The 25,292-nt window shown below is 42.3% G+C and overlaps 3 protein-coding genes and 1 long non-coding RNA gene across 7 annotated transcripts in view; 2 read left to right on the forward strand and 2 right to left on the reverse strand.

Annotated features, from left to right (window-relative positions):
- agbl5 (ATP/GTP binding protein-like 5) overlaps nt 1-6,618 on the forward strand; it is a 19,045-nt gene extending 12,427 nt beyond the window's left edge. For all 3 annotated transcript variants that reach the window (XM_031288094.2, XM_031288093.2, XM_035995038.1), the window contains 5 exons: nt 969-1,111; nt 1,222-1,274; nt 5,246-5,439; nt 5,813-5,946; nt 6,088-6,618. In XM_031288094.2, the coding sequence (XP_031143954.2) occupies nt 969-1,111; nt 1,222-1,274; nt 5,246-5,439; nt 5,813-5,946; nt 6,088-6,165 (602 nt within the window). In that variant the 3' untranslated portion in view covers nt 6,166-6,618. The remainder of the gene's footprint in view (nt 1-968; nt 1,112-1,221; nt 1,275-5,245; nt 5,440-5,812; nt 5,947-6,087) is intronic.
- On the reverse strand, nt 5,965-25,045 carry LOC116041985. The gene is made up of 3 exons (XR_004103073.1): nt 24,904-25,045; nt 11,062-11,072; nt 5,965-5,983 (listed from the first exon to the last, which is right to left on the reverse strand). It is a non-coding gene; the product is annotated as an uncharacterized LOC116041985 (long non-coding RNA).
- On the reverse strand, nt 7,917-9,795 carry ost4 (oligosaccharyltransferase complex subunit 4 (non-catalytic)). 2 transcript variants are annotated; one of them, XR_004895821.1, is made up of 3 exons: nt 9,551-9,795; nt 8,274-8,411; nt 7,946-8,044 (listed from the first exon to the last, which is right to left on the reverse strand). XR_004895821.1 is itself a non-coding variant. In XM_031288100.2 (2 exons), the coding sequence occupies exon 1, from the start codon at nt 8,408-8,410 to the stop codon at nt 8,297-8,299; it is 114 nt and encodes a 37-aa protein (XP_031143960.1). In that variant the 3' UTR covers nt 7,917-8,044; nt 8,274-8,296. The 2 variants fall into 2 exon arrangements, 1 of the variants encoding a protein (XP_031143960.1); XM_031288100.2 differs by lacking the exon at nt 9,551-9,795 and having other exon boundaries at nt 7,917-8,044; nt 8,274-8,410.
- On the forward strand, nt 9,891-24,995 carry selenoi (selenoprotein I). The gene is made up of 10 exons (XM_031288096.2): nt 9,891-10,116; nt 13,253-13,321; nt 13,854-13,962; nt 14,620-14,694; nt 19,587-19,849; nt 19,996-20,104; nt 21,813-21,861; nt 21,955-22,135; nt 22,276-22,455; nt 24,476-24,995. The coding sequence occupies exons 1-10, from the start codon at nt 10,060-10,062 to the stop codon at nt 24,581-24,583; spliced, it is 1,200 nt and encodes a 399-aa protein (XP_031143956.1). The 5' UTR covers nt 9,891-10,059; the 3' UTR covers nt 24,584-24,995.
- Nucleotides 25,046-25,292: the final 247 nt, after the last annotated feature.

Below are 25,292 nucleotides of genomic sequence, written 5' to 3' on the forward strand. Positions count from 1 at the left end.
CTTACATAGATGGAAATGTTTCCAAAAAGAGAATATATGCCTGAAAGAGAAATCTCCGCTCTTAGAGAACCAATTATGAGGTTACCAGGAGTGAAACTCAAACTTCTACAAATTTGATCGTCGTTTTGTGCTCTGGGGATATAAAAGTCTTACTTAATGCTCCTGTAATATCACTAAAGCGAGGATTTTCATGTAGCCTCTGCCCACTGCATGCCACGCAGTGGGAGGGCTGTCACTTTACATCAGTGCCCTGAAAAATGTAGAGGGTACTGTAATTTTATTCTGCTTTCTCACTGTGAACTTTAATTTCCTGTTTCCCGGTTGTTTCAGTCCTAAAGCGTGTGTGTGTGTGTGTGTATATATATATATATATATATATATATATATATATATACACACACACAAATAAAGCTTCAGGTGGAAACACTTTATGCATAGTCACATTCTCACCAGGTCTTTCTGCTTTATACTCCTTATGAGAATTGTGCCGTTTCCTTCAATGTGGTGCTAACCTTCTATACCAGACTACAGTTGGTAGTAAGTGTTTGTCTGTGTAACAGAATATCACCTTCTTGAATGTCTGCTGTCTTTACCGCCTTTCTGTTTAACCTCTGGAATAAAAACTATCCCTTTGTGAAGCAACTTCTGTGTGTGGGTCCTCTACTGTGTGTGTGTGTGTGTGTGTGTGTGTGTGTGTGTGTGTGTGTGTGTGTCACAAACGGGTCAAAACTGCTTGGAAGTCAAAGCTCTGTCCTATTAGATTGGATGAGACTCTTCGTCAAAACACTGATTTACTGTATGTGAGATAAAGAGAAGGATCCACGGTAGATCGATTTCCAAATTTTTTTTTTTTTTTTGTTATTTACCATGAACATGGTGTCCATCTTTGAACACTGTGTTACTGCCACACACTGGTTCTCCTTTTTGTTCCTGTTCCTTGTATTTATGTCCCTTCGTCTGGTTAACAGGCCTCAGCTGCCCAGACTTTCAGGCTGGTGGACCCAGTTCAGTGGGTTGGTCCAGAATTCCTTTCCCCATGCATCCTGGGCGTGTGAGGAGAGGATGCCGGACTCTTACAATCACTCATCACCCCGCAGAGGCCCGCACAGAGGTTAGCTGACCTTGCAGGCTTACTCCCAGAGTTTTTTTTCTACAATAGATCCTACATATGACATACATTTGTTTTATGAAGTCTCACTGTAATGTCTCCATCTGTCACAGACTGCTAAAGCCTTGGGGCCTGAACACATCCTTTCCTCCATCAAATTTAGCAAGTGAGTCCAATCTTGTCTATGTATCTTGGAGTTTTTAAATCTCACAGGAAACAATTTCAAGCCAAGTCAAAAAAGGGTTGGAATTCACAAATGGTATGAAATCTATATGAAAAACGGTGCACAATGATGACAAAAATGATGATTAAAAAGGTTACACATAACGAAACTTTATTCTTGTTCGTCACATACAATTGACAGTACAGTGTAGTGAAATAGGATTACTGCATTTGAACCCATCCTACATATTAGGAACAGTGGACAGCTATACATACAGCACCGGGGAGCAACTTGGGGTTCAGTGTCTTGCTCATGGACACTTTGACATGTGGCCGGAGGAGCCTGGGATCTAGCCGAGCACTCTACCTCCAAGCCACCGTCACCCAACATCTGCATTGTCACCCTGAAACATTGTATATCATTCCTGCCATGATATATCGATGAGTGGTGAAACCATAGAAATAGAATGAGAGTAGAACGGACATTCCCATTCAGATAAACATAGCAGGATGGTCAGAGCGGCGGCCATATTTATGTGTACCATTGCCATTGCAAAGAACTGTTACCATCGTAGCGGACTTACTTCCGTATAAACTTATGTTTAAACTGATTTGCTGCAATTCGGGGACTCACTGAGGTGAGGTTTTGCAGTAATGACCATACTAGCAGTGGAGTGTAACAAAGCGTAGAGAGCCAATGAATAAAATTTAACAACTCAATGCTTCGTCCACACACTTTTGTCACAGCGTAGGAAAGCACATTGCTATCGCCAGATAAGTGACGACTTTGTTTGGCTAATTTTCTGTATCTAGTATAGCATGAAAGCATGGCGGAATTAGCAAGCTAGGTAGCTTACTAGCTAGGGTTCAAAAACCCTATGAAAAAACGAGGTAGAGATGGAGTGACCCTGCCCGGAGGAAGCCCGGGGCCCCCATCTGGAGCCAGGCCCAGATGGAGGGCCCGTCAGCGAGCGCCTGGTGGCTGGGTTTGCCACGGAGCCCGGCCGGGCACAGCCCGAAAAAGCTACGTGGCACCTCTCTCTCCAACCCCTGGGCCCACCACCTGTGGGAGGAACCGCTGGGGTCAGGTGCGCTGCCACATGGGTGGCAGTGAAGGTCAGGGGCCTCGACGGACCAGACCCGGGCAGCAGACGCTGGCTCTGGGGACGTGGAACATCACCTCTCTGTGGGGGAAGGAGCCGGAACTTGTGCGGGAGGTGGAGCGCTACCAGTTGGATCTGGTGGGGCTTACCTCTACGCACAGTCTCGGTTCTGGAACCATACTCCTGGATAGGGGTTGGACTCTTTTCTTCTCCGGAGTTGCCCAGGGTGTGAGGCGCCGGGCGGGTGTGGGGATACTCACAAGCCCCCGGCTGAGCGCCGCTACGTTGGAGTTTACCCCGGTGGACGAGAGGGTCGCCTCCCTACGCCTGCGGGTTGTGGGGGGGGAAACTCTGACTGTTGTTTGTGCGTATGCACCAAACAAGAGCTCGGAGTATTCGGCCTTCTTGGAGACCTTGAATGGAGTCCTGTATGGGGCTCCAGTGGGGGACTCCATAGTTCTGCTGGGGGACTTCAACGCGCACGTGGGAAATGATGGAGACACATGGAGAGGCGTGATTGGGAGGAACGGCCTCCCTGATCTAAACCAGAGTGGTTGTTTGTTGTTGGACTTCTGTGCTAGTCATGGATTGTCTATAACGAACACCATGTTCGAACATAGGGATGCTCATAAGTGTACTTGGTACCAGAGCACCCTAGGCCAAAGGTCAATGATCGATTTTATAATCGTTTCATCTGATCTGAGGCCGTATGTTTTGGACACAGAGAGAGGCAGAGCTGTCAACTGATCACCATCTGGTGGTGAGTTGGGTCAGAGGGTGTGGGAAGACTCTGGACAGACCTGGTAAGCCCAAACGGGTAGTGCGGGTAAATTGGGAACGTCTGGAGGAGGCCCCTGTCCGACAGACTTTCAACTCACACCTCCGGCGGAGCTTTTCGTGCATCCCTGTGGAGGCTGGGGGCATTGAACCCGAGTGGACAATGTTCAAAGTTTCCATTGCTGAAGCTGCGGCGGGGAGCTGTGGTCTTAAGGTCTTAGGTGCCTCAAGGGGCGGTAACCCACGAACACCGTGGTGGACACCGGTGGTCAGGGAAGCCGTCCGACTGAAGAAGGAGTCTTTCCGGGATATGTTATCCCAGAGGACTCCGGAGGCAGATGCAAGGTACCGAAGGGCCCGAAGGGCTGCAGCCTCTGCCGTGAAAGAGGCAAAGCAGCGGGTGTGGGAGAAGTTCGGAGAAGACATGGAGAAGGACTTTCGGTTGGCACCAAGGTGCTTCTGGAAAACCGTTCGCCACCTCAGGAGGGGGAAGCGGGGAACCATCCAAGCTGTGTACAGTAAGGATGGGACGCTGTTGACCTCAACTGAGGAGGTAATAGGGCGGTGGAAGGAGCACTTTGAGGAACTCCTAAATCCGACTAATACGCCCTCTATGATAGAGGCAGAGCTGGAGGATGATGGGGGATTGTCGTCAATTTCCCTGGTGGAAGTTGCTGAGGTAGTTAAACAACTCCACAGTGGCAAAGCCCCAGGGATTGATGAGATCCGTCCAGAAATGCTTAAAGCTCTGGGTGTGGAGGGGTTGTCTTGGTTGACACGCCTCTTCAACATTGCGTGGAAGTCTGGCACGGTGCCTAAGGAGTGGCAGACCGGGGTGGTGGTTCCCCTTTTCAAAAAGGGGGACCAGAGGGTGTGTGCCAATTACAGGGGTATCACACTTCTCAGCCTCCCCGGTAAAGTCTACTCCAAGGTGCTGGAAAGGAGGGTTCGGTCGATAGTCGAACCTCAGGTTGAAGAGGAACAATGCGGATTACAGACCCTACATGTGTTTTGTGGATCTGGAGAAGGCGTATGACCGGGTCCCCCGGGAGATACTGTGGGAGGTGCTGCGGGAGTATGGGGTGAGGGGGGTCCCTGCTCAGGGCCATCCAATCTCTGTACGACCAAAGCGAGAGCTTACCGGATAAGCGGAAGAAGATGGATGGATGGTAGCTTACTAGCGGATGGCTGGCTAGTTAGCTACCCAGCTTGTTAGTCAGCGGGCTGGCGGCCGGCGGCAGCGCTGGTTCTAACGGTCCATCTGCCTCCCAGACAAGCTAGCTAACTCTGCAGCAATCCGTCTCCAGAGCTGCCGTCTGCTCTCCTCCCGACGAAGTAGTCTGTGATACACTGTACGGCCCCACTGACGTGTTTTGTCACCATTACAACTAAAATCAATCACCATTGTCTTTAGTACTAGTCAGAGGGATCAAATGTATTCACATTCATTACTCAGGTAGAAGTATAGATACTAGGGTTTAAAAAGACTTCTGTAGAAGTTGAAGTATCAACTCAAGCTTTTTACTCAAGTAAAAGTGCAAAAGTACTGCCCATTGAAAATGAACGCATTTTAGTAAAATGCAAATACATTAAAGAACCATATGTGTATTACTGAGCATTAACATGTGTTTCATGGAGCGAAAGATATGATGACTAGTTGCTTATAATGGTGCAAAAAGTCAAACTTCAGAGGCTGTTATCAATAGCCTTTATTGGAATGTAAATGTACATCCAAGCTTAGCTGCAGGAATCTGTGAGGGCAACGGATGTAAGATAACAAAACTGGACAAGAAAATTGGTGTACCCAGGGCAGGCTTAGTAACAATTACCCTTGTGTATATATAGGAGTAACGAGGCTATTTTTTAAATGTAAGAGTAGAAAGTACAGATAATTGCGTGAAAATGTAAGGAGTAGAAGTAAAAAGTCTGCTGTAAACAAATTACTCCAGTAAAGTATAGATACCCAAAATATCTACTTAAGTAAGGTAACAAAGTATTTGTACTTCGTTACTTGACACCTCTGGTACTAGTCAAATGACTACTCTTGTTCCATTTCCATGGGTAAAACATGCTAACCTCTCTGTTGCCGGCCCAGATGTGAGCTGCAACCTCATGTAAGCCGCATCCCCATCAGGAGGGTGGGGTCGACTGAAAGCCCTCCTGCACATGACAGTACAACATCTCCTAGCAGCATTAACCCAGTTCCATCAGGAGATAAGGAGGTGTCAGCCACCATGAAGGTCTGGAAGCTGCTTAGACCTGGCCTCCATCGACACCTGTCACTGTCAGGCATGTATACATACACTTACACATGTTGCTGTGCTATTGACTGTTTGGTCTAGAGACAATTACCTGACTAATGCTTGCACCAGTCAAAATAGGTTAAGTGACATTCAGGGTTTAGCTAATTTGTCGGTTTGCAAATTTGACGGTCGGTATAACACTTTGGACCAGGTTTTAGTGAGACGGTGAAACTGCTTCCCGTTTCCATACTTGTAGCTCTCAATATGGCTTTAGTATATATTCCCATACAAGTGTCACAGCTATTTTCCTTTGTTCCATAAGTTTAAAGTGCTGCATGACATTGCTTTTAGAGTTTACTCTTTCCAGTATGTAAACTGCACAAATCCACAGTTAACATCACGTTTATTTCCATCTACAGGTGTATCGGGGAAAAAAGAGGGTGCCGTGCAGTTGGCCTCTAAAGCACTAATGAAGAAAAGCCCAGACAGGAGTCTCCACTACACAGGAACTACTATTATAGAAACTGCACAGAAGGATGAGACAGTGCAACAGGTGAAAACAGATACAGATACACACACACACACACACACTGTGTGTGAAATAGAATAATGCACATTCAGAGAGAAACAAATGCTGAACGTGAATTAATCAAATTGCTAAAACTTAACCAGGCTGTATGATGTCTCCTTGAAGGTTGAGGAAACTCCAGTGATGCCCCTGCCTGAGACTGTGAACATGTGTGAGACAGTGACCCTGTGTGGAGAAGCCTAGGAACTGCACAGAAGAGGCTTGCGTATATGTCTATATTTGCTTCATGTGAGCCTAAATTCCTATATTGTGACCAAAACCATTTAAAACTAGGAAACCGGTATGGGGCACTGTCATCAAGGGAGGATTATTTGAGGCATCTTAGTGTGCAATACAATTTTAGCATTATTTATTCAGATTTTCCCGAGCATGCATGGTGTTTTCAACCATGCTGTTCAACAGTCAGACCGTGGAGCTGTCCATTCCAACCATTAAGCAGCTTTACTGGAGCAGCTGGAGGTTTAGTGCCTTGCTCAATGAAACCACAACTGTGGCTAAGGTACGGGAGAGGTACAAACCTTCCCCATCCAAATTTTCCAACTGAACAAGAAATATCCTTTAACATTTCAGCTGTTACCATTGTACTTCACATATGTTTTTGTGATTTTAGTCCTTGCCTTCTGATGTCCCTCTTCCCAAAAAAAGATGTTAAATGCACTCTCACCAACACTGTAACGCACTGGTATTTTTACAGTCAGCCACTTGTACTATTACAGCAACGGGTTGATTTTTATTCAGACTGACGAGCACAACAGCACCTTTATAACCTCCGTATTTCCATCGTGATTTTAGAAACTAAGTTGTGAGTGAAGTGTGTATTTAATGTAATTATTCCAGAAGTTCTTAGTGTTTTGCATATAGTGCCTATAAAAAGGTGTTCACCCCCAAAGGACATTTTCATGGTTTTACAACACTGATCTTAGTAGCAGTTGATCTTTGCTGATCCACAGCAAAGAAACTAACCTGGACTTTTAAGTCCAAATACGAAACAATAACTAACTGCACATATTATCACATGGGATGGAAATTACCTGTGTGTAAGCCATGTGTGACAAGTGATTTTAGGATAAATACACTAACAACCTTGTTGTTACTGTCCTTTCTGACTAGTAGCTGGACCTTTCAAGGCTCTGATTATCTCTTGGAGTAAAGTAATGAGTTATTAAAAAACGGAGGGAAAAACATGGCACAGCTGTGTCTGCCTAGAACAGGCCACCCTCAAGCGTAAATGTGAAAAAGGGCCCCAGTAAGAGTACCCCAAATCCAATAAAGCTTGGCAGTGGTTGCATCTGCTGCAGTCTACCAGAGAACTGTGATTTGGGACTTTTATTTCCCACATATAAAGCCATTTACACAAGTGGCTTAAAAGTAAAACATTTAAAAATGGTAAAACATGGTAAGGTCCAAAGTGTGGGTTAATACCTTTATACACACATATCTGTTTAAAATATACTTTGTCACATTCCTTTAGAGCTTTTTGCTCCACAGCACACCAATATAGAGGAACCTGTCATTTGTGTGTGTGTGTGTGTGTGTGTGTGTGTGTGTGTGTGTGTGTGTGTGTGTGTGTGTGTGTGTGTGTGTGTGTGTGTGTGTGTGTGTGTGTGTGTGTGTGTGTGTGTGTGTGTGTGTGTGTGTGTGTGTGTGTGTGTGTGTGTGTGTGTACACTCAAATGATATAAATATTTTGTGTAAGGCGAACGGTTACAGGAGTTGTCTTTTTAAATGTGATGAGCATATCTTAAACCCAGTGACATATGGACAGATTTTTACCAAATTACTTTTACTGTGACTGATATAATACTGTGTTGGAACTTGACTCAAACTTGAAGTATAAATAAATTAACTTGAACGGTATTGCAATATAATACCTCAATAAGACTGTATCTAGTGTGCATGCAGAATAACTTAAGGAATAAATGATGCATTAATGCAAAAGGCATACACATTTTTTTTATTATTAGAAAAAAACACTACTGTGCAATCTTACAAAGAAATTCATCTCTTGGGACTGGAAGTGGGGAATGTTGTTTCCATGGTGATGGCATTGAGTCCGATCTCACCTGTGGGGAGAAAAAGATTTTCAGCAGGTCAACAGATGTTAAACCCTGGAAAGAATAGTCCTCTGTAGCTGAATGTGCTTTGATTTTCAAACGAGACGGTGAGAAGTCACTCAAGTCTTTAAGTAACTTGACTTGATCAAGGTCACAGTGGAACATGATTGGCAGTGGCAAACAAAAATATATAAATATATCAAAGTGCTGAACCATCTTAGATATAAATTGCACTCACCTCTCCGACCATATTGGGGGACTCTACTCCAGCTTCTTGGGGTTATTGACAGCAACATAGTGATACAACACAACCAGCAGGAACAATGACACGCCAAGCATGTTGGCGAATATGGCCAGCTGCACGTCTGTCACCATTCTGCAGAGGGTAAAGAGATAGTGTTGCAAGCGTAAGTCAAAGTGTTAGTCAAAAGCAGCTAGGATCACTCAATTTACTATAAAGTTATGTTTACTTTGCATCATCTCTGTCCATTTCCCAAAGTAAATACACACCTTTCACACATCTATCTGAATGCATTGTATGACCTTCCAGACACTTGTTTACATCCATTTAAGTGAATGCACGTCATAAGCATTACTTTTTAATAGTAAAGCTAGGGCTGGGCGATATGGAGAAAATCAAATATCACGATATTTTTGACCAAATACCTCGATATCGATACCGCAACCATATTGTAGTGTTGACTATTGGTAAAATATTTACACAATGAGATTTTTGATAAATAATCATCAGTAATGTGGATATAATGACTAAGTGGGTAAAGGCAAATAATAGAACAGCTAGAACAGTCTTGTAAGTTCAGAAAAGTACATAATTTTACTGTAATGCAGCCTTTAAAACCAGGAAAAGACACCACTAATGCCATAGTACGATATTACGATATCGATATAATATCGATATATTGCCCAGCTCTAAGTAAGGCTGATGTTCACGTTATCTCTGCGATTAATTTATCAATTCTTATTGTATTAGAAAAATGCAACAAATAGCTGCTTTGACAGATGGATGGAAAAATTAATTTGAAATCTAAAAAACAAGGGGAAAAAAATCTTTATAAAATGCCTAGCAATGCGATTATATAAAATTTGATGTACAGTTACGGTCAAGTATCTAAAACAACCAGCATAAACATTATCATATCTATGGCCTTTTATGACATGTCATTTTTATGTGTAATAAGTGACTGATCACAAAACGCCGACACTTGCTATTCGCTGTATTCTGCTTATAAATATTATGTAGATGGATCTGAAAATCAGTTACTGCAACAGCCATCGCTTTTATTACTGATTACATGGTTGTTAATCAATCTGCCAAATCATGCTACATATGGACCACCAATCTGTGCAACGTTAACGTTGCTGCTAGCTAACGTTAGCTAACACCAACACTGGCTGAACTAACGTTAACCAAAAAGGGGACGCTACATATAAAGCTTCCAGAAATGTACGACATTACATTTATTGCAAAGTAGTTCAACTAATAATATTACTTACATTATCCCTTAAATTGGGTTTTTACACTGGGCTCGAGCGATACTTCAGCTGTTCAGCATCAGACAAGCAAACCTGTCTTTCTCTTCCGGCTGCAAAGGAAAGCCACGTCACGTTTAAGAAGAGAGAAGACGTCAGTGAACAATTAACAAAACAAACCTAGATACGACACCTCAACAATCATTATCCGTAGTCGATTTCTCAAGTGATACCATAATTAATTAAAATCGTGTAATTCTGGACCATTCGAATCAGAATTCCATGCTGTTTTTCTTTTAAAAAATAAAATCGCAATTCGCAAACATCCAGGCCAGAGGCGGCGGCAGTGAGCTCCAGTCAGTTGGATGTTTGCGCTCCGTAGGAGTGGCCCAAATGTTTCGACATCACCTCACCCGGCGTGAACGACAGCGGCCAAGCTAGATGGTACTTCGACTCGGCAGCTAACGTTGGGGTTCGCATTTCCAAAAGAAGACATATCCATTTATCTCATTGTGGGTCCAGACTGTACCGCCATGGCTCTTTACGAATATGTCACTCCGGAGCAGCTCGCAGGCTTCGACAAATACAAGGTAACGTTACGATTCGTATGTTGTAATAGCCTGCTAGTGCTAGCAACTGACGTTGGCCATTAAGCCGACCCTGTGCATAGCTATGCACCCTGTGTGTAGATGTGTTTAACAGTTAGCTAGCTGTCACGATCTGCAGGGTTTTCCCTGGCAAAAAAAAGAGTGTGTGAAGGTAACCGCAGTTAGTCAAAACCATTCCAGATCCTGGTCAGTTATCCCCTAGAAAATAAAAGCGTGATTGTTAGATAACGTAGCTAGTTATAACGTTAACTAGCTAGCTACAGTATGATCTCGTATGCTGCTATGACCCTACTGTTTTTTATAATGTTGTCCCCTCTATGTTAACCGTTGATTGGATAGCGTTCAAGTTTGGGGTCAGAAAGTAAAAGGCACCCTTTGAGGTGGGAAGTGGTGGTTGGAGACTCATCTCTGACTAAAGGATTTACTTTGTTCCTCCCGAAATATAAGCATTTTACACGCTATTTTAAGTCTGGTAAATACAAAAAAAACTATTCATTTTTCAAAGACATTTCTTAAGTGTCTGGATTTTTGGGAATAACGTTACTCTTCACAAATAGTACTTCTGTTATTTTGAAAGTGGCGGCCGGAAGTGTAATAGTTTGCCATGTTTTGCTTGACATTGGCGCAAGTGTGCTAATAGTTAGCTAGCGACTCTTGCTGTTCGACAGTGCTTTGTTATGAATTAAGGCTTTACTTTGTGTTTTCACACATTTCAGATGCCCCCTGTATGTCTCCTCTTTGTATAGAAAGCCAGCAAAACGTTTACTGATATTGCAACCACAGAGAGAAAGTAAACCAAGTAGCTGCTGTAATGGCAAACTTAAGGGGAAACCACTCAACTTGAACCAGTCAGGTTACAATGATGTGGAACGCCGACAATAAACAAGGACTGACAAGCGAAATCACTTTTCTAAGAATTGTAGTGACCATATATATAACTGTGTTGTTAAAATGTTAAAACAGCAGAATCCTTTCTGCATGACACAAACATTTCAGTGTTCAGTTAATTCCCATAAAGATGAGCATCAATGTGGTAGTACAGATACAAAGAGCTTGTTGTCCTGTCTCTGGCTATGGAGGACAGTAGAAAACAGGAGTGGCAGTTATTAAAGGATCTAACAACACAAGGAAATTGAGTTGTTATAAGGGGGATATATTTTCACCTGGGCATTGTTCACACATTAGTCTATGATCAGTACCATTGTACATAACGGCTACAATAGCAATGTGTATTCACTCAGAATCCTCATTCATTTATATCTTTATGTTTTCCAATAATTCTTAAGACAGTTAGGCCCTGTTCACACCTGGCATTGGCATCTGTCCTGAGTGATCCGATCACAAGTGGACAGCTCTAACTACAGGTGTGAACACACCCAGGACACATTGAGGACGCATTGAGATCCGGTAGCTCAGACCACATTTCACCGGTGGTCCGGGCTGCATATGAATACATTCTTTTAGCAGTGTTTACGGATATCTGTCCTGGGCATTATTGAAAGACCGCCTACTCAACTTATGTCCTCTGCGCAAGCAGAAATACATACTCATTCACTGGCTTTGTCCCCAATGTCTGAGCTATTGGTAGCTCTGTGTATTTTGGCCGTTTTTGTATTTTTGGAACATATGTGTAGTATTCATCATCACGTCACAGAAACCACAGAGAGTGACTCTTGTATTTTAGATGTTATTTTCATACTGTCTGTGATGTGTGTTTTCTTTTTTTCGGTGCTCTGCACAGATCTGACACCTGCCTGCCTGCTCTTATCCCGGGCTCTCTGGAGCTCAGATCGCCGTGGTTGCCTAGCAAAAGCGAGGTTGTCGGTGGCCCGGCGACTGCCAGTAGCCAATAACCTCATTTTAAGGTTTATAAAATGTAAAAAAAAAAAAAAAAATGAGATGAAAATCCAAACACATCATGCACATATACCACCGTCGGGCGGAGAAATACACCCATTAGCACACAGACTGAAAACAGTGGTCACCTCTGGCTCCAAAATACCAAGATGGCGACGGCCAAGGGTGTCTGTTCCTGGTCATGTTCTTTGTCCTTGAATGACACAAGCATAGGCCATTCAGGCTCTTTTTTAAATACTGTCTCCTTCGATTACTGTGGGAAACTGCTTCCCTTAACTGTACATCATGCAAGACCTTTTTTTTTTACAATAATCACTTTTGAAGTGGTTCCCTCTCTGTGTTGGCTACTGTGCCTTGAGCAACTGTGGCCGGAGGAGAGTGGAAGATGACAAATGTCAGTGAATGAAAGTACTGGGTGTTGACTCAGTTGCAAATGGAAAGCACATGAGAGCGAAGGGTTGTTCAACTGATCGTCCCACTCTCTTTCATGCTGTCATCCATCTTTCTGCCTCTCACATCCTTTGTCACACTCAAGAGAAACTGCCGCCTCCCTTGTATCTCTGTGTGTGTGCTTTCATGTGTTCAGTCGTGTTTGTAGAAGATGCATGTTTTCGCATATGTGGTGAGGATTAGTCACATTCGTTATCTTATTGATTTGAGGAACACAGACTATTGACATTACACAACATAATGACTCTCTCTATCCACAGTGGACATTCTAAAGGAAGTGCTTGAGTTATTGCTTAGTCTCTTAAGTGCAGTTCAAAATCAAATTGCAGCCACCTGAAAATGCAGATCCCAGTCCTATTTCAAGTGAATTAGGGGTGAGAGTGAGATCTAAATCTAAAAATTGAAACCAATCACAGAAAACAGTGCTGCAAGAACACTGGCATCAGAGAGGCAGCATTTCTTCTTAACTGGAAACCCTAGCATAAACACACAAAAAGCAGCCTCACACACATCCTAAATTGTATGAACACCATAGAGGGTACATTACGCTGTAGCCTACACACTGATTTTCCTCATGCCTGGATAAAGTAACAGAGACTGGGATCAGGTTTATTTTAATTCTGAATGATGGCAGGCCACCAAAATTATCCAGTAAACAAATTACACGGGAGGCCATGTGGCCTTGTATTACAAGCTGTAAAAGACTTGCAATGAGATGATCAAATGTAAAAAAAACAAAAACAAAATGCAACCAAAGAACTGTTTGTGTTTGATAATCACATCCTGACTGATTGATTGTGTCTCTTTACAGTACAGCGCAGTGGACTCAAATCCCTTGTCTGTCTACGTCATGCATCCTTTCTGGAACTTTGTGGTGAAGGTGAGAAAAAAAAACCCTGTTCAGCTCTGTGTGCGCATGTGTGTAAATACATCATTAATGAGGTTTCCAACGGTCTGCTGTGATACAGTAACAAGACGGCCTCATCCTTCTTTGTCTGCCTCCGAACACATCATTCTCTGATTGTAATATTGTGTTCTGGTCTTTGGAGATACTGCGTTGATTTGAATGCAGTCATGTACCTGATAAAAATGCATCAGTCTGGGTACTTGTGAACAGGATGTTAAGACACTAACACATTTATCTTCTTGTCTATATTGAGCCTTTATTTCATTTTTACGTTCATCTCTGCTTGACTGCGATCTGATAAGTTTTACAGAATTCCCCGCCTTGTCATAAAGAGTATATCTGCCTAACAGTGATGCCACTGTCCATTAAGTGTGGCAACAATAATTAATGTCTAGTTATTTAATCAGTGTCAGTATCCGGATGAGAAGACTCTATTTATCAGCCAAGTGACATGTTAATTCACTGTTACTATCTTATTGTCTCTGTCCTATCTCTTTCTCAACAGTTTCTACCAACATGGTTGGCTCCAAACCTCATTACATTCACAGGCTTTATGTTCCTTGTGTTGAATTTCCTTATGTTGGCCTTTTACGACTTTGACTTCACTGCCTCTGGTAGGTCCTATGTGCTACTCCTTTTCCCCCTAGTTGTGTTTGACTAGTGCGTGAGGGAGTGTTCCGTTTATAAAACAAACTATGCTAGTTGAATCCACCCCAACTGTTTAGAAGCTGGCAACAAAAAACTAGAAGGGTGCATGTTGGCAAGTTTGTTTACTGTCTAGGCAAAGTCCATCTCTTACTGACGCACCGGTGGCTATGGTGGCTCAGGCTAATCACTAACCCATTGCATTCCTACAAAGATGCACACAAACACTGAGCTACTACTGTTAACATATGCAACAAGATCTCTAGAACATAAGCAAAGACTGACCCACAACTCTGCAAATAGATACTGTGCTCTATCAGTCTGTTGTCTCATATAACGTGGTACACAGATAAATGGACAGGCACGACTCATACGCAAACTGTCCTCACAAGAATATTTGTTGTCAAGGTCTCATTCCTTACAAGAATAGCTTAACCAAATTATGCACGTGTTAATTGTTCACCTAAAAATATGCTGCTCAGAAGTTGCAGAGTTGTTGTGCGTTGCCTTCAATTTTAGCTGAGATAAGTTTTAACAGGAAATTTAAGCAAAGTCAGAAAAGTGAAAATCATTTTGGCTAATCTATGGCTCTCAGTTTCTGCATATTTACATTCTTTGTGTGTCAGCTGCAGAACATGAACACGTGCCTAGCTGGGTCTGGGTTGCTGCAGGGATCTTCAACTTCTTGGCCTATACACTCGGTGAGTCCTAACCCCCGCAACCCCTGTGTGTTGTTCTTCTCCGACTTTTCCAGGGGCGCCGGGCGAATTCTTCCCAACGGAATGTATTCTATCAGACTCTATTCATAACCAGTATCATATGTCTTCAGCTAGAATGTACTGCGCCTGATATCGTGGAGGTTTGGATATATTTAATTCAGTTTCATCACGTTTCCTTAGATAAACAAGGTACTGTGTGTGGTGTGTTGAAATGGGATTGTTTATGAGAGACACACAATCCTGTAGTTCTTGCATCAGGCACAAACTGATAGCAAATCACCAGGATGCCACATCATCAATCAGCAGGGTTATCAGTTGAATGTGCTGGTTTACGAGAAGATATGGGAAAAACATGATTAAGATTGCATACATACAGTATGTGTTCCAGTTGTAAGAACTTCAAAGACATCCGGCCGATATCTTATACTATAATAAAGATTTATAATAGTAGGTTTTAATATAGTAAACATAATACTTCTCAACTCAAAATAGAAAGTTTAGATGGGTTTTTTTAATGGGATGTGTGTGTCACATAGGAAACATGGTGGGAAAAGCAGGCCATAAAACATGGGTGGGGAAATGAATTAGATACACTCTGCCTTCTCTTAACAACTTGCCCTTGAGCAAGACATTTCAAGCTGGAATATGATCACAGCATTCATAGCATCCTGGAACAACTGTAGCTGACTGTCAACATGGACAACTTGTGCCCGAGTGTCCGCTGAGTGGTTTACAGTTCACATAAATCGGGCTCTACAGTTTTATTTAAAGCTTCCCTAATGTGGATGTGATGAATGTGTGTCACGTGAACAGGGTTGCTTGCAGCAGATATTTTGGATGGAGGACCCAGAAACGTAATTAATGCAGTTTTAATGGTATGTAAAGTGGAGATCGTTGTGCTCCAGGTCAGGAATTAAAAGGACGATTTGACTTAATGGTTGAATTAGGGCTGGGCGATATGGAGAAAATCAGATATCGCGATATTCTTGTCCTAATACCTCGATGTCGATATTGTGGCGATATTATAGGGTTGACAATTGGTGCTTTAACAAAATATCTTCACAATGAGATTTTAGATAAATAATCTTCAGTAATGTGGACATAATGTCTAAGTGGGTAAAGGTAAAAATAATAGAAGAGCTAGAACAGTTTGGTAACAGAAAATGACAACACTTTACTGTAATGCAGCCTTTAAAACCAGGAAAAGACAACACTTAAGCCATTTACGATATTACGATATCCAAAATCTAACACGATATCTAGTCTCATATCACGATATCGAAATAATATCGATATATTGCCCAGCCCTAGGTTGAATGTTTACAATTTGGTGCGATCATCCGAGGCATTTAAAGGAGATTGTAATTTGCGATGTCACTGTGCCAGGGCTGCACGATATGAGGAAAATATGCGATACGGTTGTTGAATATCGCGATAACGATATTACTGGCGATAAATAAACAGATATAGAAATGTACTCAGTTCTGCATTTCTGCTGCTTTCAGTATTCTGCTAAAATACAACAATTGCTTGTTGAGTTTAAAACAAACAAAAGGAAATCATTTTCAACATTCTTTGGTTGAACAAATTGAACAGTGAATTGAATAGAAAAGGCACCACTTAAAAAAAGAACGACAGTTACAATTAAAAATGCAGTTTTCTACTGATAAGAAATCTCCGAGTGCCTTTTGCGATATGCCACGGCCTTTCACGATATGTGTATTGCGCTAGTTAATATTGCGATGACGATAAAAAAAAAACCCGATACATTGTGCAGCCCTATGCCACACCCTTCGTACTCTCCACCGAATCCTTCAAGCAAGATTAGTCACATTAGCAGAGCAATATTTACACAGCAAGGTGTAACATTAAGCATGGTAAATGATTGGACATGTTTTGTATTGACAGATTTCCAGACTAAGAGCCCCCAAATATCAGTGAGCGTGACACATGACATTGCAGTGTTTCCCACACATAGACTAATTTGTGGCGGTGCGCCGCACAATCACACATTAAAAAGTGCTATACACATATTTTATATTCTGAATACAATGTTGTCAGTGTGTTAATGCTGGAGTCCCGACCCGACTCTTAGCAAACAAGCGATTGCGCCTGCTTTAGAAAGTTAACTAGTCGCAAGTTTGCGGTAAAATGCAGTTGGGTTGTCAAGGTCAAAACACTATAAGTAGCAGCTGAATCAAATAAACTTATTATAAATAAGGTTATGTCATTTTTTTTTTTTTCAGGACCAGCCTGAACCGGAGGTATCAGTCTGAAACAGAGCTGAACAGTCCGACCAGTGTAATTAGTTATGTTATTTATTTGTTTACAATATTTTCAGGCTTCTACCAGTGAAAGACAGGGTCAGGGAGAGAGAGAGAGAGATTTGTTAGACATTGAAGAAAGAGGAGGACAGCATCCAACAGCGTGTTGGACCCCCCCCCACCACGAATTGCTTTCTAATCTGTGGGAAACGCTGCATTGAAGTTTGTAGCATTGCTTCACAAATAATTAACTGAACATTCTAAGCTCATAGGAATTTTTTTTTCTCACATTTTCCCCGGGCTGTTTGGCAGCCAAATAAATACAGATTTATTTTTACGGTCAAATTCCTTCCCTGTCTGTTTGTGTGTAGACTGTAGACATGTACTCAGTGAACCACACTAAAGTCAGTTTAAAATCATGCTGACTATTTTGTGAACCGTTAAAATAAAACCAACCATCTTATGAGGATGTGTTTGCAGATTACTTCCATGTGCTCGCTGGCAGGTTTTATCCACCAAACCCTGAGTTTCTCTCTGTGTCCTCCCTCTCTCTCTCTCTCTTACAGAGCCAATCACACTGTTTCACTTCATTTCCTCATTGCTCCGTCCGTATCGACGCGCATATCGAAGCGTGTTAATTAGTAGAGGTTGACTTTATTTCAGAATCAAAAAGTCCTGGTTGGATATTAGTTTGTGACTCAGGACTGTCTAAAGTTGCTGCTTTTATGCGCTGTCAGTCATTTCTTGGAGCAGTGTTTTTTGCCCTCATATGCTCATAAGTTTATGAACCCATGCTAAAGTTGACTAAAAAGAGGTATAAAAAAAATGATGATGAGGAAAAATCCAGCCTTTAAGGACACCAATTTTCTTTGTGAATGAGTAATGTATCATAAATAAATAAATGTTCTTCCTTAAAATACAGGGGGCATAAGTAAGTACACCCCTATGTTAAATTCCCATAGAGGCAGGCAGATTTTTATTTTTAAAGGCCAGTTATTTCATGGATCCAGGATACTATGCATCCTGATAAAGTTCCCTTGGCCTTTGGAATTAAAATAGCCCCACATCATCACATACCCTTCACCATACCTAGAGATTGGCATGGGGTACTTTCCATAAAATCATCTCTCAATGCAAATCAAACCAGCTATTAGGCTAACTGAAATAAAACCATGCCAATCTCTAGGTATGGTGAAGGGTATGTGTTTTGTATTTTTGTATTTTAAGGAAGAACATTTATTTATTTATTTACGGTAGATTATTCATTCAAAGAAATTCTTTTTTTCATCACAAAGAAAATTGGTGTCCTTAAAGGTTGGATTTTTCCTATTTTTTTTAATTAAGGCATTAAGATCAATTTCCAAAAGATGATTTTTTTTTTTGTATTTCTTTTTTAGTCAACTTTAGCATGGGTTCATAAACTTATGAGCACCACTGTACAAGCATCAAGTCAGCTCAGAGTAAACACATAAGACAGCTGTCAGTTTGTAAGAGCAGTAGGGCTGTCCTTGACTAAAGAAATTCTTAGTCGACTAACACTTATATGATTTTGTCGATTAATCGATTAGTTGATGTAATCGACAGAGCTGTGCTCTTTGAGAGGTGGTTAAGACTAGAAAAGCACAATATAAATGTAGTTAATTAACCATCTGTAAAACTGACTTTCTCCACAATTAATCCTGCAAAAGCACCACTTTAAATCTTGTGTTTACCAGAAATGTGCCCATAAGTTTCTTGGAAATGAGTAATTAAGCATGAATAAGCATAAAAAAATAACTCAACTAAAGAAATCTTAGTCGACTAAGACCAAAACGACCGATTAGTCGACTAATCGACTAAGAGGTGGCAGCCCTAAAGAGCAGTTCCACTAAAGTGTTTTATTGCACATCATGTGTAATCTTAGTTTAAATTGTACAAATCGGTATAAAAACTTAAGACATGTATGATCACTGAATAATTATCACTAATGGTGTGATTGTTCACACTGATGGTACATCATTTCTATAATATTGGAGATTAAATGTTAGTATTTCTGAGTGAGCAGGATCGTGGTGCAGCTACAGAATCTATTTTGAAAATGATTTTTCTTTTTAAATAGGCTGTTTATAGTCTGAACGTGTTTTAACATTTAAGAAAATATAAGTACAAACTTTATTGTGTTTAGCCGACTTACTGACACTCTCCCGCTCTGACTCGGGATCTTTTTTTTTTTTTTTTAAAGATAAATGTGCACATTCTGCATACACATGCATTTATATCGCTTTGTCCACAGGATTAAAATGCAGGCTCTGCCACCTTCTATGTAGCTGTTGCCATGGTTAATTGTGGTATTAGAGCTTTATCAAGCTTAACTCAGAATAAATAGACTCATAGTTTCCCAGTTTCCCATCTCAGGGTTAGTCGACTCAGAGTTCAGTGTTAGGCTCAGAGTTTGGTAAACCTGCTTTCTGTAACGGGGCCGATTCAGACTTTGCAGAAGACGTTTTACACTTATGCAGGCCAGCAGCTTTGGTCGAGTGGAAATGTGAGACATGTAAAAAAAATATAAATGTTGACATAAACATGTACCGTACCAATGATCCGCGTCTTCTCTGTTGTCGTCGTGTGTAGATGGTGTTGATGGTAAGCAGGCTCGTCGCACCAACTCCTCCACGCCACTAGGGGAGCTGTTTGACCATGGCCTGGACAGTTGGGCCTGCATCTTCTTTGTGGCCACCGTCTACTCCATATTTGGACGTTTGGAAAGTGGCGTGGCCGTGCTCACACTGTATTACATCCTGTGGGTGGTGCTGTTCTCATTCATCCTGTCTCACTGGGAGAAATATAACACTGGCATCTTGTTTCTGCCATGGGGATACGACATCAGCCAAGTGGTAAGAACACACACACGCATGCGCACACACACACACACACACACACACACACACACACACACACATAAACACAAATGGAGGTAAGCAACTGCTCACCACCTTCACAAACCAGCCTTGTAATGACTTGATGTCTCATCTCCTTTCAGACAATCTCCCTGGTTTACTTGGTCACTGCTGTGGTCGGCGTGGAGAAGTGGTACCAGCCATGCCTTTGGCACTACCTCTATAGAGACCTTTTCAGCTTCATGATCATCGGTGAGCTGTGATTGGTCACTCTGAATACATTCATTCACTAGCTGAGCTCCAGGTCAGGAATTAAAAGGACTATTTCACCTAATGGTTGAATGGTTTGGTGCAATCATTAGAGGTAGGGCTGTAACGATACACCAAACCCACGATTCGGTTCGCGATTTCTGACCCACGATTCGATACAAACCACGGTTCTTTTTGGGGAGGGGGGGGTTGGAGGAGAGTTATCGTAATACAACTTTTTTCTGCCACATGGCATCGTTTGATTACATGCCACTTTGCAACACAGTAATACAACAGAGACCTCATTTATTGATATTGATTGATTTCAATATCGATCGATCCAACACCAAAGATTCTTTTGTACCTTAAAATAATGTTTCCAAAATCTTTTCAGTGGTTCATCAACTCGTAACAGGGTAGCGTATCTGTAGTTCGAATGAGACATAAGAATAATGGTAACGGTAATGGACAATTCCGCGTCCAACCTGTAGGGGGGCCGAAGAGTAAAAGTGCTTTGGTGTTGCTTTAAGGTTAGCGTACTATAAAGGTGCTGGTTGACAAGTAGCTAATGCTAATGCTTGGTCTATAACGTTAGCTAAATCTTGGTGGGTAACATAAGATTACGACATTGTTCAACACGCTCAGTTATTTTTAGTTTTTTAGTTTTGACCACGGTTAACAACTCTGGGTTAACCCACAAATTCATCAGTAACGTTAACTGTATAGATAGACGACTAATCTAATGCTAATTTAGCCAGCTAGCACACCGGTCTGTCTGCCTCACTCTCCCGGCGCTGCAAGGCTTCAGTCGGGATGACAGCTGACAACAGTCCTGGCCCGGGGACACATCCACAGTCAGCCCCCAGCCAGCTAGCCGCCAGCAATCCAAACCCGGTCAGCACTTAACTCCGGTGCTAAGGACGCTAACGGCAGTTTACTGAACCGTCGGGAAACAGACCCAGGCACCTGAGTCAGAACAACGGACTCTGATGAAGATGAAGATGTAACTCTACATCGAAACGTTAGTCACTGTTATGCACCTTAAGTAATAAAATTATCAAGTAAGAAGACATCTGTGTTGCACCGGCTATTTTTTGTCACTTTATACCATTTTTGTCCAGCCTCGGTTGCACCGGATTGTTGTGGTCTGCAGAAGCGCAGAGAACTTCCTCTTTTTTATCAGAACAGCGGCCATTAGTAACGTTACACCTCTGTTAGCGTTACCGGTGTTTGTGCCGAAAATCTCATCACTGCCAAATCCCCCCCCCACCCCCTTTGCGTTTAGCTGTCTTTACAGTTAGCTAAATTTAAGGGGGATAAGGCACCAAAACGACTAATACTAATAGTAATTTAAAGATGTGGGAGCATTGGATCTGGACAGGAAGGATAACTCTGGGAGTTGGAAGGGGTGTGTCGTGATTCTGCCTTTCACACCGCGACACAGGTTCGTGGGCCTGAGTGTCGCGAATTCGGTTGCATATCGCATATCTTTACAGCCCTAATTAGAGGCATTTAAAGGAGATTATATAAATGTGACTGTGCCACAACAAAGCTAGACAGCTTTGCTGTGCCTAGTTACTATAACAAAGGTTTAAAGGTTAAAAAAAAAAAAAAATCACTATGAACACAGAGCCAGTGTGGGTCCCACTCATAAAAAATAAATAAAAACACCACCTACAATAATGAATATCTTTTTTTTTTTTATTTCCAGTCTGTTCCTTCACTGTGACCTTACCCATGAGCCTCTACAATGTCCTGAAGTAAGTACACTCCTTCCTTAGCGTTTTATGATATTGGATTATTATTGTTACACACAGCGCTCTGAACTCTTCACCCTCTGTGTTGTTTTGCAGAGCTTACCGCAGTAACACCCTGAAGCATAGCAGCATGTACGAAGCCTTCCTGCCCTTCCTTTCTCCCGTCCTGCTCTTCGTCCTGTCCACCACCTGGGTGGTCTTCTCTCCATCCAACATCCTCGAGCTGCAGCCCAGGATCTTCTACCTCATGGTGGGCACAGCCTTCGCTAATGTCACGGTGAGTGTCTGCTGATTTTTCACACACATCATTATTATTATTTGTTGTGCTTTTTTTGACAACCATGCAATACATACGTACATGTCTGTGTTCAGGTGTTAATGTGTGTTTATTCCCGTGTGAATGCATTTATCTCGCAGTGTAAGCTGATCGTGTGTCAGATGAGTAACACACGTTGCCAGGCGCTGAGCTGGCTGTTGCTGCCCATGACGCCGGTGGTGTTGTTAGCGGTGACCGGGGTGGTCGCCAACGAGACCCTCCTGCTGTATCTGTGGACGGCTGTCGTCATACTAGCACACATACACTATGGAGTTTCAGTGGTAAGAGTAGACGCATAAAGGACCTCTGTTGAAATAAAAAAATAAAAAATGTCATGTACAGTAAATATGTAGCTGCAGCCACTCAGCTTAGCATAAAGACTGGAAATGGGGAAATGACTAGCCTGTCAGAAGGTACCAACGTCCACCTACCAGCTCCTCTAAAGCTCAATCATTATCATGTAATGGCTTGTTTCTTTAATTCAGTTCAAAAACTGAAGTGTAACAATGTCAATTTGCAGGGGGTTATGTGTGGCAGTATTTCTTTGCTCTGAGTAGTAACTTACTGGATTTTCCGCTGGTTGCCTGGCGACTGGTCCTGGCCGAAAATAGTCTGGCACGTAACCTCCCGTATAACCGCAAATTTGTGCGGATTAAACAAACAAGATTTAGCGTATTAAATGGAGAACTTTTGTAACCTTTGGACAGAGCCAGGCTAGCTGTTTCCCCATTTCCAGTCTAGCTAACTGGTGGCTGGCTGTGGCTTCATAATTAAAGGTGGTCTAAGCGATGTCACACGTTTTTTAGGCTACGTACAGCAAACATCTCCTCACTATCTGTACTAGCTGCCTGTCCCCTGAATACACTGTAAAAAAATACGGTCTCTGTAGACAGCCCAGGCTCCACAAATGCCAACAAGAACAAACTGGCCAACCTGCACCACCAAACATAACAAACAGTCTTCCAGCGTTCCAGCCAATAACTGACAAGAAGGATTTGGGGGTGGTGGTTGGGGGGTTAGTGGGCGGAAGCACGGAAGGGAGGGAGAGGGGACGGGATGAGGAGGGAGGGGCAAGTTAGCCTCGTTTTGTTTGAAAATACTTTGAATGTCAACAACAAGTGCCGTCACCCAACATCGCTAACTCCGGATTTCCACTGAATGCAGAACGTCTGCGGACCTGCTCCGCTGCGTGTCGGCTCCATGCTCCGCCGTCCATCAGTACCCACCAGGTCCGGATTTGTTGCGGCACGGCTGCGACCATGACTGATAGCTGTAGTCACGAGGACCCACGAGATCTCGCGAATTCACGTAGAATAGAACCACAAAACCAACAACAGTTTGTTTCCATCCAGAGGAGTAGAGGGGAAACAAACTCTGTGCTGTGTTTTCAAGGTGTAGTGCAGGGAAATATGATCCGCCGTGAGCACGGTGTATTTTATTTAGAAAATTAACCGGATGTTTTATTTTGTTTCTGTGCTCGACTTCCTGTCCCGCACTATCTGAATTGTGCTGAATTGCTGCGGAGCTCTCCGGCGTCCGACAAAAATAGAAGCTCTGCGTATCTGCTCCGGAGGGCGCAGATACGCAGCCGTTTCGCAGTCAGTGGAAATACACACATTGACTTCAGGGTTCATACATTTTGAAAAAACCTGGAAAAGTTATGGAATTTAAAAAATGCAAATTCCAGGCCTGGAAAGGTTTTGGAAACATAAAAAGACCCAGAAAGTTTTGGAAAAGTCATGTAATATTTTTTTAACACCGTATAATATGTGATTAATAAATGTATTTCACGTCGTCCTAACCTCACCGTTCTATTCAGGGCGCGATATTACGACTCCCACTATGAACCACATAAATTGTCATTCATTTTATTGTTAAACCTCTGAGGGTAAACTTTAACACAGATTTTTATTCTTATTGTATAATGTCGACTGACATTTTCAGGAATACATAGTCATAGAAATTTGCCAAAAAGTCATGAAAAGGTCATGGAAAAGTATTGGTTAAAATGCGTATGAACCCTGTGACTAATGGAAACCTATTGACTCCACAGCCGTTGCAACCGGTGGAAATTGGGGGTTAGAGCACCTTTAAATAACAGATATGACAGTGGTGTTAAGCTAAACTGCAGACATAGTTTTTTTTCTTTCTCGGGTAACTATTTGAATGCCCCGGGGTTCAAGATAAAAGACAGAATTGCATGTCTGGTTCCTGTACTTCTAAATGTTAAAAATTATGCAGTTTTCTTTATTGAATCCACACATGACTGAGGTACAAAATAATGCTATTTTCCATTGCTAGGTAAAACAGCTCAGCAACCACTTCAGCATCTTGGCCTTCTCCCTGAAGAAGCCCAACAGTGACTGACAGGAGCAAGAACGAATCGGCTTGAAGGCAGCGGAGGTTTAGGCTTCTCAACTTATCGACACTTCACTCTCATCACCACGGAAACCGCACCCCCTCCCCTCCATCCATGAGGACTCTGCGAGTGGAATGGACTGTGTTTCCACTGTCCGCAAACACACACACACACACACACACACACGCACGCACACATTCACACACACATTCCCAACCAACCAAACTCTGGTCTCTGCGATGGGGTGGGCCCAGGGGCTCTGGCTTCCGTCATTGGTGATTGGCTAACTTGGTTGAGCCAATGAGGTGCAATTGTTTCCTACGGAAATGTGCTTCAGTCATGAGGACGGGCCATGCAAACACAGACACACACATACTTGTACATACTGCTTTCGTGCAGATAATTTATAACTCGTGGCAGGTATTTCAAGTACAAACACAGCCTCACACACACAAACGCACATAAACAGTTGCACTCACATAGTATTATGAATGTATAATATGCCTTGGGGAAACGCCATTTAAGTCTTATTATCTAATTATTATATTAACAGGAATGCTTCAAGTAGTGTTGTTTCAAACCTGACCAAACCTCTAAATTGTGGCCGCATGTGGCTCATACACATCCACAGCGGTGTCCAGAGTTTAACGGTTCTGTCACCTATTTCTTTTTTTCATGGGATGATTTTCTGTTGGAAATCCCAGTGATAATAAATATCACTAATATATATATATATATATATATATATATATATATATA

Source organism: Sander lucioperca, chromosome 19, assembly GCF_008315115.2.
Source record: "Sander lucioperca isolate FBNREF2018 chromosome 19, SLUC_FBN_1.2, whole genome shotgun sequence".
NCBI lineage: Eukaryota > Metazoa > Chordata > Actinopteri > Perciformes > Percidae > Sander > Sander lucioperca.